The sequence below is a fragment of the Erithacus rubecula genome (genome assembly GCF_903797595.1).
Source record: "Erithacus rubecula genome assembly, chromosome: 12".
Classification (NCBI taxonomy): domain Eukaryota; kingdom Metazoa; phylum Chordata; class Aves; order Passeriformes; family Muscicapidae; genus Erithacus; species Erithacus rubecula.
Window position 1 is genome coordinate 3,560,023 of NC_136664.1, and position 14,276 is coordinate 3,574,298.

General features: G+C 41.5%; 1 protein-coding gene across 2 annotated transcripts in view; it reads right to left on the reverse strand.

Annotated features, from left to right (window-relative positions):
* Nucleotides 1-12,223: 12,223 nt before the first annotated feature.
* The window catches only part of CDH13 (cadherin 13), a gene marked incomplete at its 3' end in the record, with an annotated part of 419,157 nt that continues 417,104 nt past the window's right edge, over nt 12,224-14,276 (reverse strand). The window contains exon 14 of one of the 2 annotated variants that reach the window (XM_079316432.1): nt 12,224-13,850. In XM_079316432.1, coding sequence (XP_079172558.1) covers nt 13,843-13,850 — 8 coding nt within the window. The remainder of the gene's footprint in view (nt 13,851-14,276) is intronic. The other variant, XM_079316433.1, reaches the window with a different exon arrangement.

The following is a 14,276-nucleotide window of genomic DNA, read 5'->3' on the forward strand; positions in this document are numbered from 1 at the left end:
TTCCTTCCTCCTTCCTTCCTTCCGTCCTTTCCTCCTTCCTTCCTTCCTTCATTCCTTCCTTCCTTCCTTCCTCCTTCCTTCCTCCTTCCTTCCTTCTTCCTTCCTTCCTTCCTTCCTTCCTTCCTCCTTCCTTCCTTCCTTCCTTCCTTCCTTCCTTTCCTTCCTTCCTTCCTTCCTTCCTTCCTTCCTTCCTTCCTTCCTTCCCATTCCTTCCTTCCTTCCTTTCCTTCCTTCCTCCTTCCTTCCTTCCTTCCTTCTCCTTCCTCCCTCCCTCCCTCCCTCCCTCCCTCCCTCCCTCCCTCCCTCCCTCCCTCCCTCCCTCCCTCCCTCCCTCCCTCCCTCCCTTCCTCCCTCCCTCCCTCCCATTATTTTTTCATTCTAACCCACTACAGTTCAATCATGAATTTTAATACATGAAGAGTTTTTGAAGTGATCTCAATCCCAGAAATAGTTTGGCTTTAACCTGGTGGAAAAACCAGGGAGTTTTACCTGGAGCCTAATTAATAAGGTTTATTTCTTTCTGTACTTTTTAAGTAGACTGATGAGCAGCAGAACCAAATGAAGCCATGCTGAAACTTCCCTTACTTTTGCTCCTTCATGATGAATATCAGTGTTTTAAAGTATCTTTGTGTTTTTATATAAAAAGGCACAAATTCAGAGCCTGCCCTACCTCTCTCCTCAATTCATGGCAATTTTGGGACTAACATTTCTTGCTGGAGCTGTTTCATTCTGCAGACAAGAATTACAGATTTCCCAGGGCAAGGGGATGTGTGAGCAAGAGCCATTTAATTTCCTTTAGTTCCTTTCTTGTTTGCTGCAAACAGACCCAACCAAAGAGAAGTCAGTTCCTCTAAAAGCTGTTTTTCCTCATTGGATATGTTTTATATGTAGCAGTGGTTTCAAACTTAGAAAAATATGAGGCAGAAAAGTTTTCTACTAATTTTATCTGTCCAGCTGAGTTAAGAAAAAAATAAAAAAAAGACCTTCTTTTGGACAAGTGGTGAAATCATTCCTCACTGATATTTAGCAGAGATCCCATGTGTCCAAAACCTTGTCTGCTCCCCCAGTTATGTCCTGTTGTCTAATGAAAAGTGTTAACTTCCTCTCCAGACCTCTCCTCCCTGCTATTCTGCAGGACATTTATCCACCTCCAGCAGATAATGGCCTCAGGAATTTATATGCTCAACCTGAAACCCTTGTAAGAGAAGTAATTAGACAGGCTTAATTAGAGCTGGCATGACAAAATTTATGTCAGTAAACGTGCCCAATTCTGCCCAGAAAGGCATTTTCAAAGGGCTCTGACTGCTGTGTTAGTCATGCTCATTTTTCAGGCAGTGTGTACAAGTGTATAATATTTAACCACCATTAAATGTTTCTCCAGTTGGAACTGTTTCATGCAGAACTCATCCATTTAATCGATCCATCTCGTTCATTGTTAGACTGCAACTGGTGTGGCTGCAAAGAAGGGAGAGAAAAGGAGAAAATGAGATGCTCCATTAGCAAACACCATTTGCAAGTGACAGATTAAGCTATTTGAAATGAAGGGAAACGTGAGTCATTTTGGGGACACTTTATTTTATGCATAAATTGGATCGTTGGCTGAAAAATAATCACTTGGTCCATCAAAGACACAACCCAGAAATGAGGTGGAGAGAGAAGTTAACAGAGGATGAGTAATAGAGGTAAGAGAACAAGTGTGCAGCAAGGCAGGGATGATAATACAAGTTATTTAACATGGCAAACAATGGCAGCTAATGATAATTAACAGTTAAGTGAACACATTTTTCCCCTTAAAAAATCTGGTGTTGGTGTCAGTGGGATTTGCCTGACTGCAGATGTCGAGGGGGAACATGGATCTGCAGTGGTAACAAGAAGGCAGGAAAGGATTATCAGAGCATCACTTTTAGGGGGAGAGGGGAAGTGTGAGAAAAGGAATAAAAATCAAAAAGAAGGATATCAGGAAAAATGTGCAGCCTCCTAGGTCGTGCTTCTAGATCTTTCTTCTGCCTATCAGAAAAAAATTCCTTTATGGATATAACTACATGTGTGTTTAACCTGCAGGTTCTAAGTGACACTTTATTGTCAGACTAATTTCACTCCAAAGCACAGCCCCTGACAGCCCTCCCAAGGTGAGAATTGAGTCCTTAACCCATTCCTGGCTCTCTGTACCCAAAACTGCCCACAACAGCAGGGGACTCTTCCAGGTTATCCTAATGCTTGGTAGCCACAACAGCTCCCTGCTAAAATCTGTTCCCAGCTGTGATGGCATAAACATTGTATTTAATGAAGTTCCAGCTTTTTTTTTTTTTTTTTTTTTTTTCATTATTAATACAAAGGTATGTTTTCTTGCTGGAATAGGATAAAACATTCTGACTAATAGCTCAGGTATTATTTTCAATAATAATATTTTGGGACATGATAAAAAATAATATATATTTGTGTTTTAACCTGCTTGCCTGAGTCGAATTCCCTGGCTCCATTATCTGGCTTTTTTGCTTGTCTCTGAGAAGCTTCACTTGAAACAAGCCAGCCATGGATGGAGAATATCCATTCCTCCAACCTGGGTGGGGGCACAGCTCTGCAGTCCCTACAAGTGGAAAGTGCTTTCAGATTATCCTGAGTAACATACAGGAAACAATAATTCAGCTGTCAAAGACTCAACAGTCCTCACTCAGCCATGGTGAATTTTCTCTGTCCCCTCTCCATCCTCGGGAATGCTCATTCCTTGGAATAATTCTTGAGTCATGAGGGATGTGAAGAATAGGATTTAAGGTTAAATAAAGCTGTTTGGGACTAAAGAGAGTCACCCTGGGGGTTTCTGGGTTCAGCTGAGAAGTCTAGCATTAAAAAAAATCCAAATATTCCACCCTGTCCAAGCAGTTCAGTATTCAGGGAGAAAACCATGGTTGAAGAACAATAATGGGCATGGTTCAAGGGCATTAATCATTAACAATTATTCAGAGACAGCTTGCATCAGGCTGCAGGAAATCTAAAATATATATAAATTAATGCTGGAAAAGTCAGCTGAGTTTGAAATCACCTCCCTTCACAGCCCCTATATTGTATATAGGATTAAGAGTTGGGTTATTTTGGATTTTAGGGCTGCACTCATTCCTGGGCCACTGGATGAATAGAGATGTCTTATATTTTTATAGCAGGCTGTTGAAAATAAAAATTTATTTATAGTGCAGGTAATGGCTGAAAGCATGTAATATTTTTAAAATTATTTTAGACATTAAGTTTTAGCTTCCCACTCTAAAAATGTTGACTGTAATTTTTAAATGTTTGAGGTATTCCGTGGTTACAAGGAATGTTTCTGGAGCACTATTTACTATTTTCTTTTTTTCAACTTAATTTCTCCTTGTTTTGGAACTTTGGGAGGTTTTTTATTCATATTTTGCTGTTCTTGTTTGGTGTTCTGTTTTGTTTTTTTTTTTTTAAGTTTCTTTTTGTTGTTTGTTTGTTTCTGTTTGGTTTTTTGTTTTTCGTTTTTTTGTTTTTTTTTTTGTTTGTTTTTATTTGTTTGTTTTGTTTTCCTTTGTTTTGTTTTGGTTTCGGGTTTTTTTTTAAAGGAAATCTTTCTTATAGGCTCATCATGCCTTAGAGGTAATTATTAAGATTAAGTACCTGGCTTCTACAAATTGTTATCTCAATTCACATCCAAACAAATCAGAATTGCAACATACAAGACAAATCCTTCTAGAGTTCTAAAATGCTAAGATACTTGTGCACTCCAGTTCTTTACATTCTCATTTTTGCCTTGGTTTCTGTGGGCTGCTTTTCAATTAATAAACAAGCTTTCAAGGCTCATGGTGGGTCCTAGATAAGGTGCAGAAATTATGCTAAAATATGCGGCGATAATTGGGTGTCAATTTAAGAGCAGGTTTCCCATTGAACAGGTGCCTGTTGTTTGCTGTCACCCCGAGGTTATTGGTAATTCACTGTTAACAGCTTCCCGGGGGCTCCTTGCAGTTCATTTCACACTTGGACATTGCAATATTTGCAACAATTCTCAGAGTTCAGACATGTCCAGGGGACTTTGGCAGGGCCAGCCAAGCAAAATGTTAATAAGGAAAACAGAGCAGGAGCCTGAGCCAGGATTGAGCTGCTGCCAGACTCCATCAGCACTGCACAGTGTTGACATGGAAAAAAAAAAAGGAATTCTTTCATCTCTCACAGCCCTAAACCAACGGGGATTTTATTTATTTATTAGCAGAGAAATAACAGAATGAAATACAAAGGGAGGGATTGGAAGAAGCCACTGTGTTGGGCCAGTGATGCCTCTCTTGAATGAGTGGAAATCAGCTGGAAGCACAGTGCACCCACATCAAACAGAGTGTGCCACCCTGCAGGAGAATTTACAGCTCTGCAAACCAGGAGAAAAGTTCCAGCCCCAAAGCTGAGCTGATTTTACAGTCTCATGCTTTGGTGTAAATGCTCCAGCTGTGTAAATGTGTAAAGTGAGGCTCAGATGGATTCCCAAAACCACAGGCCAGTCAAGCTTCAGGTGCTGAGAGCATCTCCAGGTCTGGTGGGAGCAGCAAATGCTGGAGTTGTGTTCTGTAATGAAAGACTGACCTCCACAGGGCAGAAATCAGAGCTGGCTGCTCTGTGAAGTTCCCTCCAAACTGCACGACAAGACTTCCAGGGGGGAGCACCAGCATCAAACTTTAGTTTGGATTTTAGTCTGAGCCCCATCCTGGGTTTGGGTGTAAAGAGCTGTTCTTAGCAAATCTCTGCCATTTGTCTCTCTGCGGGATGCTGTGCTATCAAAAATGAGGGGCAAAGTTTCACTGCCTTCACTCCTGGGGCATCCTACTTCTAAGCAGGAAAACTGTTGGATTGAGGGCTTAAAAATAAAAATAAAATTTTAAAAAAGAAAAAAGGCTAGTAATCTGCTTCGGTGGTATTTCTTGAGAAATATAACATTCTTCTTTCATTTCAGTCATGAGAAATGCAGCAAAATCAGGGGAAGCCCCTGAAAGTCTGGTTTGTACCTGGTGAATGTTTCTGCTCACAGGAAACTGGGCAGCTTTTGACAGTGGCTGATGGCAGAGCAGCCTTTGGGAAGAATTAACTTACAGGGATCTGCTGAAGGGAAAATGCTCCATGGCTGAGGAGCTGAGCAGGCTGGGAATGTTGGTGTCAAATCTTAGGACATTTCACATTCATTTGTTTAAGTGAAAGATGCAGAATGCCAAGGGAGGGTCTGTACAGAAACAAAGAGAGAGGTGTTTTATGGGATAAGTAGATGAATCTGTTATTTTTCTCTTTTATCTATGTGTGAAGACCCATAGAAAAAAAAAAAAAAATCCCACTTCATTTCCCTCCATTTCCTTTGAAACCAAAATATAGATCCTTCTCAAAACCTTAAATTGGAAGCAAATCCATCTGCCAAGCCAATCCAGATGACTGGAACAAACCCATGCTGCCACTTCCACCCCTTTAAAGGTGCTAGAATTGCCCCAATTCCCATATTAATTATTCAGTACTATAGTTTAATTGCATGTTTTTTTTTTTTCCCAATGAACCAAGGTTTTAATGAGCATTCACTATTTAATAAGCAATTAAAAATAGCCTATTATTTTGTGTCTATGTGTGTGTAATAATGAAGCTCATCACCTTAACAGCTTATATTTATATGTATACATATTTTACTACTTTGATTTGAACAATAAATCTAGTGCTCCTAATTATTTAGCTCTGTTTTAAATGAGCTATACCTTCACTAAATGATGGTGTTTAATGCCTCCCTCACTTATTAACTTAAGCAGGTAGAGGAGCTGCAGTGGCAAGAGGACTTTGCCTAAAATTGAAGAAAACAAGCCTTGGATTGCATCCACTGAAGCCCAGAAGAGATGTGAGTGCAGCACTTATTTAATTTTGCTTCAGGTACTGGGAAACTGAGCAAAGAACCCTGTGCCAGAAAAATGGAATTAGGAGTGTGAGGAAGGGCTGAGCTCCCCAGGTGTGAGTGAAGGCAGACAGCTGCAATTATTTATTTACAGATTTTTTTTTTTTTTTTTACAGAATTTATTACAGAACTGATAAAAGAGAGAGCCCTGATGGGTCTCCCACAAGGTGCCAAGCAGAGCAGGAGTGATGGCAGGACATCAGTGCACAGAAACCAGAGGTGAGAAAAGGAGGAAAGTCCAGCCAAAGGAAAAAACCTTGACAAGCAGCTGTTGTTTCATTTCCTGGGTGTCCCCAGGACATGGCAAGCCATTTTCACATGGATTTATGCAGTTCCTGCATTGGTAACAATGGCAGAACTTTCCAGGCACTGTGACTGGGCTCTGCAGCACTGGGGTAGATCCAACATGATGCAGTTAATGGTCACAGCTTGTACACGTGAGTTTAATGGCACAAAAAGTCTAAATCTTTCCTTTAGACACTGTCTTGTAACAACATTTTTTCTAATTGCTGCATTATAAGGTTTCTGGTGTGCTTTATCTATGGACTCTGTCACATTCTCTGTGATCCCCACATGAATTACACATCCCCCACGTTGTTCTTTTTTCTTTTCAGCAATCAAGGATGTGAAAGGCTGGGAATCTGTTAATTGGGGCCTCTGTTCTCTGGAGGTTTTACTGGTTTTGCTCAGTATGAAACATGATGTCAATTAAGTTACCTTGGAGATGTAGGAATAAAATTTAGTGTATTAGCTCATGATGACTTAAAAGCAAAGGAAATACTTTATTGTTATATAATTATTTTATCAGCTGGGGAAGGGGTTGTTCAGCTTTTAGGGTTTTAATGATTCCAGTGGGAATCAGATGCAGAAATCCCACCAAATGCTATTTCCCTTGGTGCCAGCTGAGCCAATACTGCACACTGCAGCCCCAAGGCAGGTTACAATCACTGGTTTTAATTATATGACACACTTAATTACAACTGTCCAGCTATGCTTTGCCTTCTGAGTTTTCAGCATCCCTGACAGTAATCAAGGAGTACGAACACTTCTTGTTTTGAACAGCCTCTCTTGGAAAGTGCATCCAGCAGAGGTGATGGTGATACCCCACAGCTGGATATGGAGCAGTGAGTTGGGAAATGAGTCAGAGGAGTGATCTGGGCTGGAGTCACTCTCTGCAGAGACCAGGGAGCAGCAGAGGTCAGCAGCAGGGCCAGGGGGATGAGCAGAGTCCGGCCAGAGGTGAGCAGGTCGAGCCTCCCAGCAGCTTTGCAGCAGGAGCAGTGACCCTTGCTTTGTTTCTGCAGCTAAGAAGGTTGCACTGAAGGCAGAGGGATTGTTCTGATTTACTGTTGCTGGAGAGAAATCATAACTGGGCTGGACTGTGCAGAGTTGCCAGCTATCAGCAGCCCAGAACAGGAGGTGTGAGATGAGACACAGGAAGGTTGAAAGGGCAGCACAAAACTTCCCCCAGCTCAAAACCATTCAGCATTTTCTCTCTGTTAAGGCTTCATTGCTTATGATTTAACTTTGTGCTGTTTCAAACCTTCTTTCAAGGTCCAAGGCACAGCTTTGGTTTAGGACAACGATCTCAGCTGAGACCAAAGCAGGTGACACATGTTTGCTGTGGCTTTCAGGTAATGAGTGACCTTTTGCCCAATTGCACCACAAGCTTCATGTTGGCTCTTTCATCCTCTGCTTATTATGGACCACATGAAAAGCCCCTTTAGATTCAAAGCCTGATAAAGCATCAGCAACAGGCAGGAGCTGGAGGTGGGTCTCAGTGACAGAAAGCTGCTGGGGCTTGTACTCAAATATTTCCTTCAACTGCTGCCCTCCCTGCCCAGCTTCCTCTATTCTCACAGGTATTAAAAGGCTATTTTCAGAGATATTCTACTTTTATGTGGCTCTGTCACTTTAGATAACTTCCTAGAAGATCTGAAATACAACCTGCAGGAATTTCAGAAAGCCAACAGGCTTTGGCTTTATGCTGGAACAAGAATTCCCTGGTAGAGGGGGCTGAAATTTGTTCAGCCATTTTCTGTGCTGCCTGTGCAGTTCTTGTGTGTGCTGTGTCCAAGCTGATGTGATGGTGGTGGTGAGGAAGGTGAACAGCTGAGGCAGAAAGGAAAAGCACAAAAACCCAGGAGAGCTCCTGGCTGCAGCCCAGCCTGGGGAATTCTGCTTTGGGTTTGCCTCAAGGCACCCACACTAGTGGAAATGGGGCTTTAGACAGCAAATTGTTGTTGTTACCTGAATATTCAGCTGCTGCTTTCTTGTGTGAGCAAACCTTTTTCTTGTGTGGTCAAACCACCCCTGCAGTGTCCAAGGCCAGGCTGGATGGAGCCCTGAGCAGCCTGGTCTGGTGCAAGGTGTCCCTGATCATTCAAAAGATGGTTTTTAAGGTCCCTCCCAACCCAAATCCTCCTCTGTGATTCTGCTGACCTCTCCAAGCTCCTAATTCTCACTCTCAAACCACATCACGTGAGGTAAAGGCTGCAATTTATCTCCTTCACTAAGAACATCCTGAGGTTTCTGATGTTCAACACAGGCTGTTCCATTCCTTTAGTCTGCAGGTGAATTTGTGACCCTCCACTCCTGCAGCGAGCTCTATGTCCAGACAGAAGGTAAAAGCCCATACATCCTTTATTTGAGCATTTCACAAATAAATTACAAGTTTCTTTGCAACCACGTCATAAATCAAAACGTTTATTTACACCTCAGAAACAGCAAGCAATTCAGCAACTAGGGCCCAAAGGAATGATTACCTGGAAAAGGAGCTGGATTAAGCATCTTGAAAATAAAAATAAAATATTTTCCTCCTTGCTTGGACTATTAAAAAAGGAAAAAAATCATAAAAAAAAATCTTGATGGTAACTTAAAAGGGACAGAGGTTGCTATGGGGTAGATGTGGTTTTACAGGAGGCTGAAATGGCAATAACAACACTCCTGCTTTGTGCTGAGTTCCCCATCACAGTCCCCCAGACACAGATTTATTCCTCAGCCCCAGGCAGGGGGTGTGTGCACATCCAAACACCCAGCCTGGCTCTAGAGCACATTCATTTCACCCCAAACTGCAGAGTGCACTCCCTTGCAGATGCAGAGGAGTGCAATGCTCCAGGCTGGATGAAACTTTCCCAAACAGCTGTCCCACTGAAAGCTCAGCAATGAGGAATTCTGGCTCCAGACCCTCCCCTTTCCATTATTGGTGACCTGCTGATCCACAGACAACTAAAAAAGAGTCAGTAAACAATGATGCATATCTTCAAATTATATAATTGTGGTGTGAGGGGACAGCTCAAGGCAGCAGAAATACAACAGGAGAGTTGAGGCAAGCCTGGAGTTTAGTGTGGGGACTTTTTAGCCTTTTTTTATTTGCTTTAAATCAGACTGGTTCAGTACATGTAGCCCATGCTGTCCTTTATCTCATGAATTCATGCCTAATTGAGGGAATTAAACTGCTTATTCCAAGTCCCCATGTTGTATCAATCTCCTCCCACCTGCATATATTTTATATATATATTTATATGTGTATATCTCAATATATCTACATATATACACACATAGCAGTTGTGCAACTTTCCACTGAGGGTGGGGGGAGTGCATCCATCCCACTGGGACAAACCCAAACCTGCTCTGTGTCCTGGTGAGAGGCAGAACAGGGCAGGCAGTGGGTGATGTGCTTTGTGGAGGAAAGACTCAGCTCTATCTGCCTGAAAGAGAATAGCTTTAATGATAATTACTAATGTGCACTGCATGTTACTTCTAAAGATTATAGAGCATGGAGTTAACTGAAAGGAAATAATTGCTCTTTTATTTTTCTTTGTGTTAGCACTGGTCTGGATCTCTCAGACAACAGAGTTTCTGGAGATGCAATGAAGGCAAGACAGGAGCAGAGTTTTGCTTTAGACTTTGTGTTCTCAAGCCAATGTGACTTTAATATAATTCATTTTTTTTTTCTAAATTAAATAAGACATTTTTAAACGTATTCTGAAAGCAACTTAGCCTTTAGGCCAAGTGATGTCAAATTATTTGTGTACAGAATTCTTCTCTGAGTGAATTAGTAACATTTGAGAAGAAAATTGGCAGCTTTCTCAGTTTTTCAGACAAGAGGCCTTTGCAAAAGAAAGACAAAAGTTGTCAGGATAATAGATGTCTTTTTGTAGTGATAAGGCATTTAAGATAGGGCCCTACAAACTGCTTGTAAGTCCATAATTTAATAAATGAGGTTTGTATTATAGTGATCCATAAAATGACTGTGGAAGAGAACAGGATAAATTATTTGACCCCATCCATTTCAAACAAAGGTTAAACCAGATTATCCTGGGAGCCTTGGAGACACCTTCAGATGCTCAGTGAAGGGCAGAGTCACCTGTGGGTGGCTGGGTGTCCCAAACCTCAGAGTTCTGATGCTGTGTAAGCACTCAGCAATCCTGACAAATATTGCAGCTTTGCTTTCACAGCCAACCAGCAAAAAGCAACACGTGGGGAGGTGAAATTTCAACTAAATCTGGTTCATTGAATCTCAGTTCTGGTGATGGAGCTGCTGTTTGATTTCCAGCAGATGAGAATGGGGCTCAGGGAGTGTTTCCACCCTTACCTAATTTTCCTCCACACCCAGCAGGAAATTCAGCTTATTTCACTTTTTTTTTTTTTTTTTTTTTTTTTTTCACTCTTCAGAACTACAGCTACTGAACAAAATGGACCTTAATAAATGCACACAGGAATATTGGAAAAGCACAGACCAGGGTTCAGTTAGCAAGCACACCAAAAATGAGACCTTTCTCTTGCTAATAAACTCCCCTCCCTGATGGTTATTCCCAATTTTTGTTTCAACAGCACATAGCCTTTTCAAGTGAAATGACTTTTACAAATAAAAAGTTTTGTGCATGTTACAAAACAATAATCAACAAGTTCACTGTCTTTCCAGCTCTAGACAGCATTTATATATCTACAGACACAGAGTGAAATAAATGTTGGTGGAACTGAAATAGCTGGGTAGGAGTAAGGGGTGTGTTATAAAAACAGCAAGCTTGACTGAGGGATGTTAAATATAATCAAGTAATAGAAAATAATACAACCACTTTTGTAAATTTTCTTCTTTTTCACTCAGTTGTAGAAAAATGGTTAAGTCATTGTTGCTCCTTTGTTTCAGGAAATGGACATTGTTTTTTCGAGCCAGAGGTGACACCATTTATTCAGGTAGGAAAACTCAGATTCTGCTGTGGTTCCTCATAGTGTGTCACACTATGAATGTGCTAAAATCTGTGCTAAATGGGGAGAAACATTAAGATGGCAGCTTCATCTTCTCCTGGCATGCTTGGATGGGCTCCCTGTGGAGCCTGGGACACTTGGGAGAGGCTGGCAGGCTTTAATGTGGGAGCAGAAATAAAGGGAAAATGGGAGTGGAGCCCTGGATGCACCTCGGGTCAGAGCTTCAGCCAGACCCTGACCTCTCTGCACATCAAAATTCTGCAGAGGATCCAAAAATAAACATCTTATCCTTGGGCACAGGGTGGTAGGAAGAGTCTTCCCCCTGTTGGTGTAGCTCAGGGTGAAGGGTTTTTTCTCTTTATTCTTTTGGCTGCCTTTGGAATGATTCACCAAATGCTCTCTGAGTTTAAAGAGGGAAGGGCAGATTTTTCTGGGATTTGACAAAAATGACACCAAAGTCAAGGGGGGATCTTTCCAGAGGTGGGTTTGGCTGGGTGGAGAGAGGAAAAAAAAAAAAAAAAAGAGTATCTGTGGGGGAGGGTAATATAATTTCTTTTATTCAAGATAGAGGTTTTGTAGCTCAAAGCACAGGGTGCAGAATATCTTTGGGTGCATTCACTGAACATACAGGTTGGAATTCCAGAGGTGCCATACAGTAGTTAAATCGTTCCTTTTGGAAAAAAAATTGCTTGAAAATAATATATATATATTTTTTTAATTTAAAAAAAAAGACGTGGTTGTTGATGGCAAAGCAGCAGCACGGGGTCAATACAAGGCATGGGCAGGGAGGGAGGATAAGCTGTTAATGTTGTCCCTGTTGATGTTTGGGATCAGGCACTTCCCTGCTGGGATCCTGAAGCTGCCAAAGCCCCTCCTGGAGTCCCTGCCCAGCTCCCACTGACCCTGAGGTGCCACTTGGGTGACCCAGAGGCACCAGGGGCAGGTTCCACTTGGTCAGGACTGCAGGAGTTAAGCTGGAAGAGAAAAATAGCTCTGAAGGCAGCTCATATCTTATCAAGAAATCTCCAACTTAGGATAGCTCACAACACAAACTCATTTTTCCTCTGTCGCTGTTGTTATTACTCCTTTTGATTAAAAAAAAAAAAAAAAAAAAAAAAAAGGAAAAAAGAATCTGTTTTATATTTGGTACAATACAGGAAGTCAGAGAAAAAGCTATTGTACAGCAAATTTTAACCACCAACACACATTTAATATCTAGTGTAGCATTATGGGAAACTAAATGTATGTCTGGACTTATTTTTAACGTTTCCAAAAATCTTTACTATTGAAACATGTAGGTGGTGTGGAAGATATGCTCATAATCTCACTGTGGGAAGGATGCCATTGAGTATGACCCATAGGTACTGTAAAAATGCTAACTAAAGAATGCAGCTGCAAAGTTCTATTGCATAAGGAAGCTTTCTTGTTTAAACTTTAAATAAGCAAGTTTATTAAAATATTCTAAGACACTTACCTTACCCTAGTTACTGGCAAGCTCTAATAAAAGCCACAGTCTGTCACTAGTATACTTTTTGTGTTAATTTTATAAAAATTTGGTGTGAGCTTTGATGGATCATTTACAGTTTATTAACAAGATGATCATCTTCGTACAGTTAGAAGGAAATTTTTTCTTTTTTTTTTTTGACCTTACATGCTCACAGAATAAAAAAGGATCCATATTCATAGAGAACAAACACCCTTTTTTTTTTTTCCCCCATGTCTGCAAACAGGTGTGGTAAGTTCACACACACAAAGAAATGCTCTTGTTACTCTGAACTGGAAACTGTGTACGTGTGTATGTATGTATATATATACCCAAACTATGGATCTGTGTGTTTGTGAGGGCATTTCTAGAGCAGGGCACTGTGCTGCTGCTGGCACAGAGGCTGAGAGAGAGATCTGAGCCTTGCTCTTGGGCTCACCTGCAGAGCTGATGGAAACATTTTGCCACCTGCCCCAGTGACTCCAATCAGGCTGAGCTGCTCCTGGTTCACCTGGCTGCTCCTCCTGCCTCCTCAGCTCCCTCTGGGGCAGCTCAAGCCCTGGGGACTTGCATTTCTTGTTTGCTGACCCTGAGGTGTGAGAGGGGCCATGGCAGAGGTCAGGGTTTGCTGATGCTGAGCAGCAAACCCAGCAGGTTTAGCCACGGTGGGACAGCTGCAATTCATCTGTGGCTGTGTCATTCTGCTCCCTCCCTTCTCATGCTCCAGATGAACGTTTTATAAAAGCTAAACCTGTGGTATAACTCTTCTCTCTATATAAATATATATATATACATACACTCATACATATACAAATACTAACCCACAGACAAAATATTTTCTGAACAGTTGAATAGCAACAAGTCAACAGATAGAAAAAAATGGAGTCAATCTGGTTTGTTGTTTTGTTTGTTTTTTTTTCTTTTGTTTTTCTGCTTCCCCCAAGGTCAAGTTTGGATGTCATGGTCTTTTAACATTCAGAGAAAATTTGGAGTAAACCTTGTGTCCTGCAGGAGGAACCCAGGGGCACAGGGGCTGTCAAACACCAAGGTACAGTTGGGCAGATTGAGTGAGGTTGCAAACTAAACTGGAGCAACTGAGGCCGAGGAGTGAAGAACAGTAATTGTAAACTGCAATCTTCAGATCTGATGGTTTTCTTTTTTTTTTTTTTTATTATTTTTTCCTTCTTCTCGTTGCCACGGCAACTCGGTAGGACAGCTTCAGATGGCAGAATCCTTACAGACCTAAAGGAGGAGATGGGGGTGAGTATTGCCATGCAAATCACACATCTTTCAGCTCTTTGGGTTTCCTTCTCCCCACTCAAATCGCTGGTTGAGTGCATGAACATTGCCAGTGGTTAAATATGGATTATCTGGGTCCAGGGGCAATTATTGGTGAATGCAGAAATCTGCAAGAGGAAACCCCAAAATGTCACTTGGGGCAGTCAGAGACCTTTGTGGTGCAACTCTGGAAGATGTGGTGAGAGGATAAATTCTGATTTTCCCCCCATCATTTACATCTGTGCAGGAGCACAAGGAAATGCCAGCCCTTCCCTCCCTGCACATCCTGACAAGCAAAGAGCAAACAAACAGTTTTGAAAAATAACACTCTATTAGAGCCTTATAGTTTGTGAATATAGCAGGGAATAAAAGGTCTGGTGTATATATTAA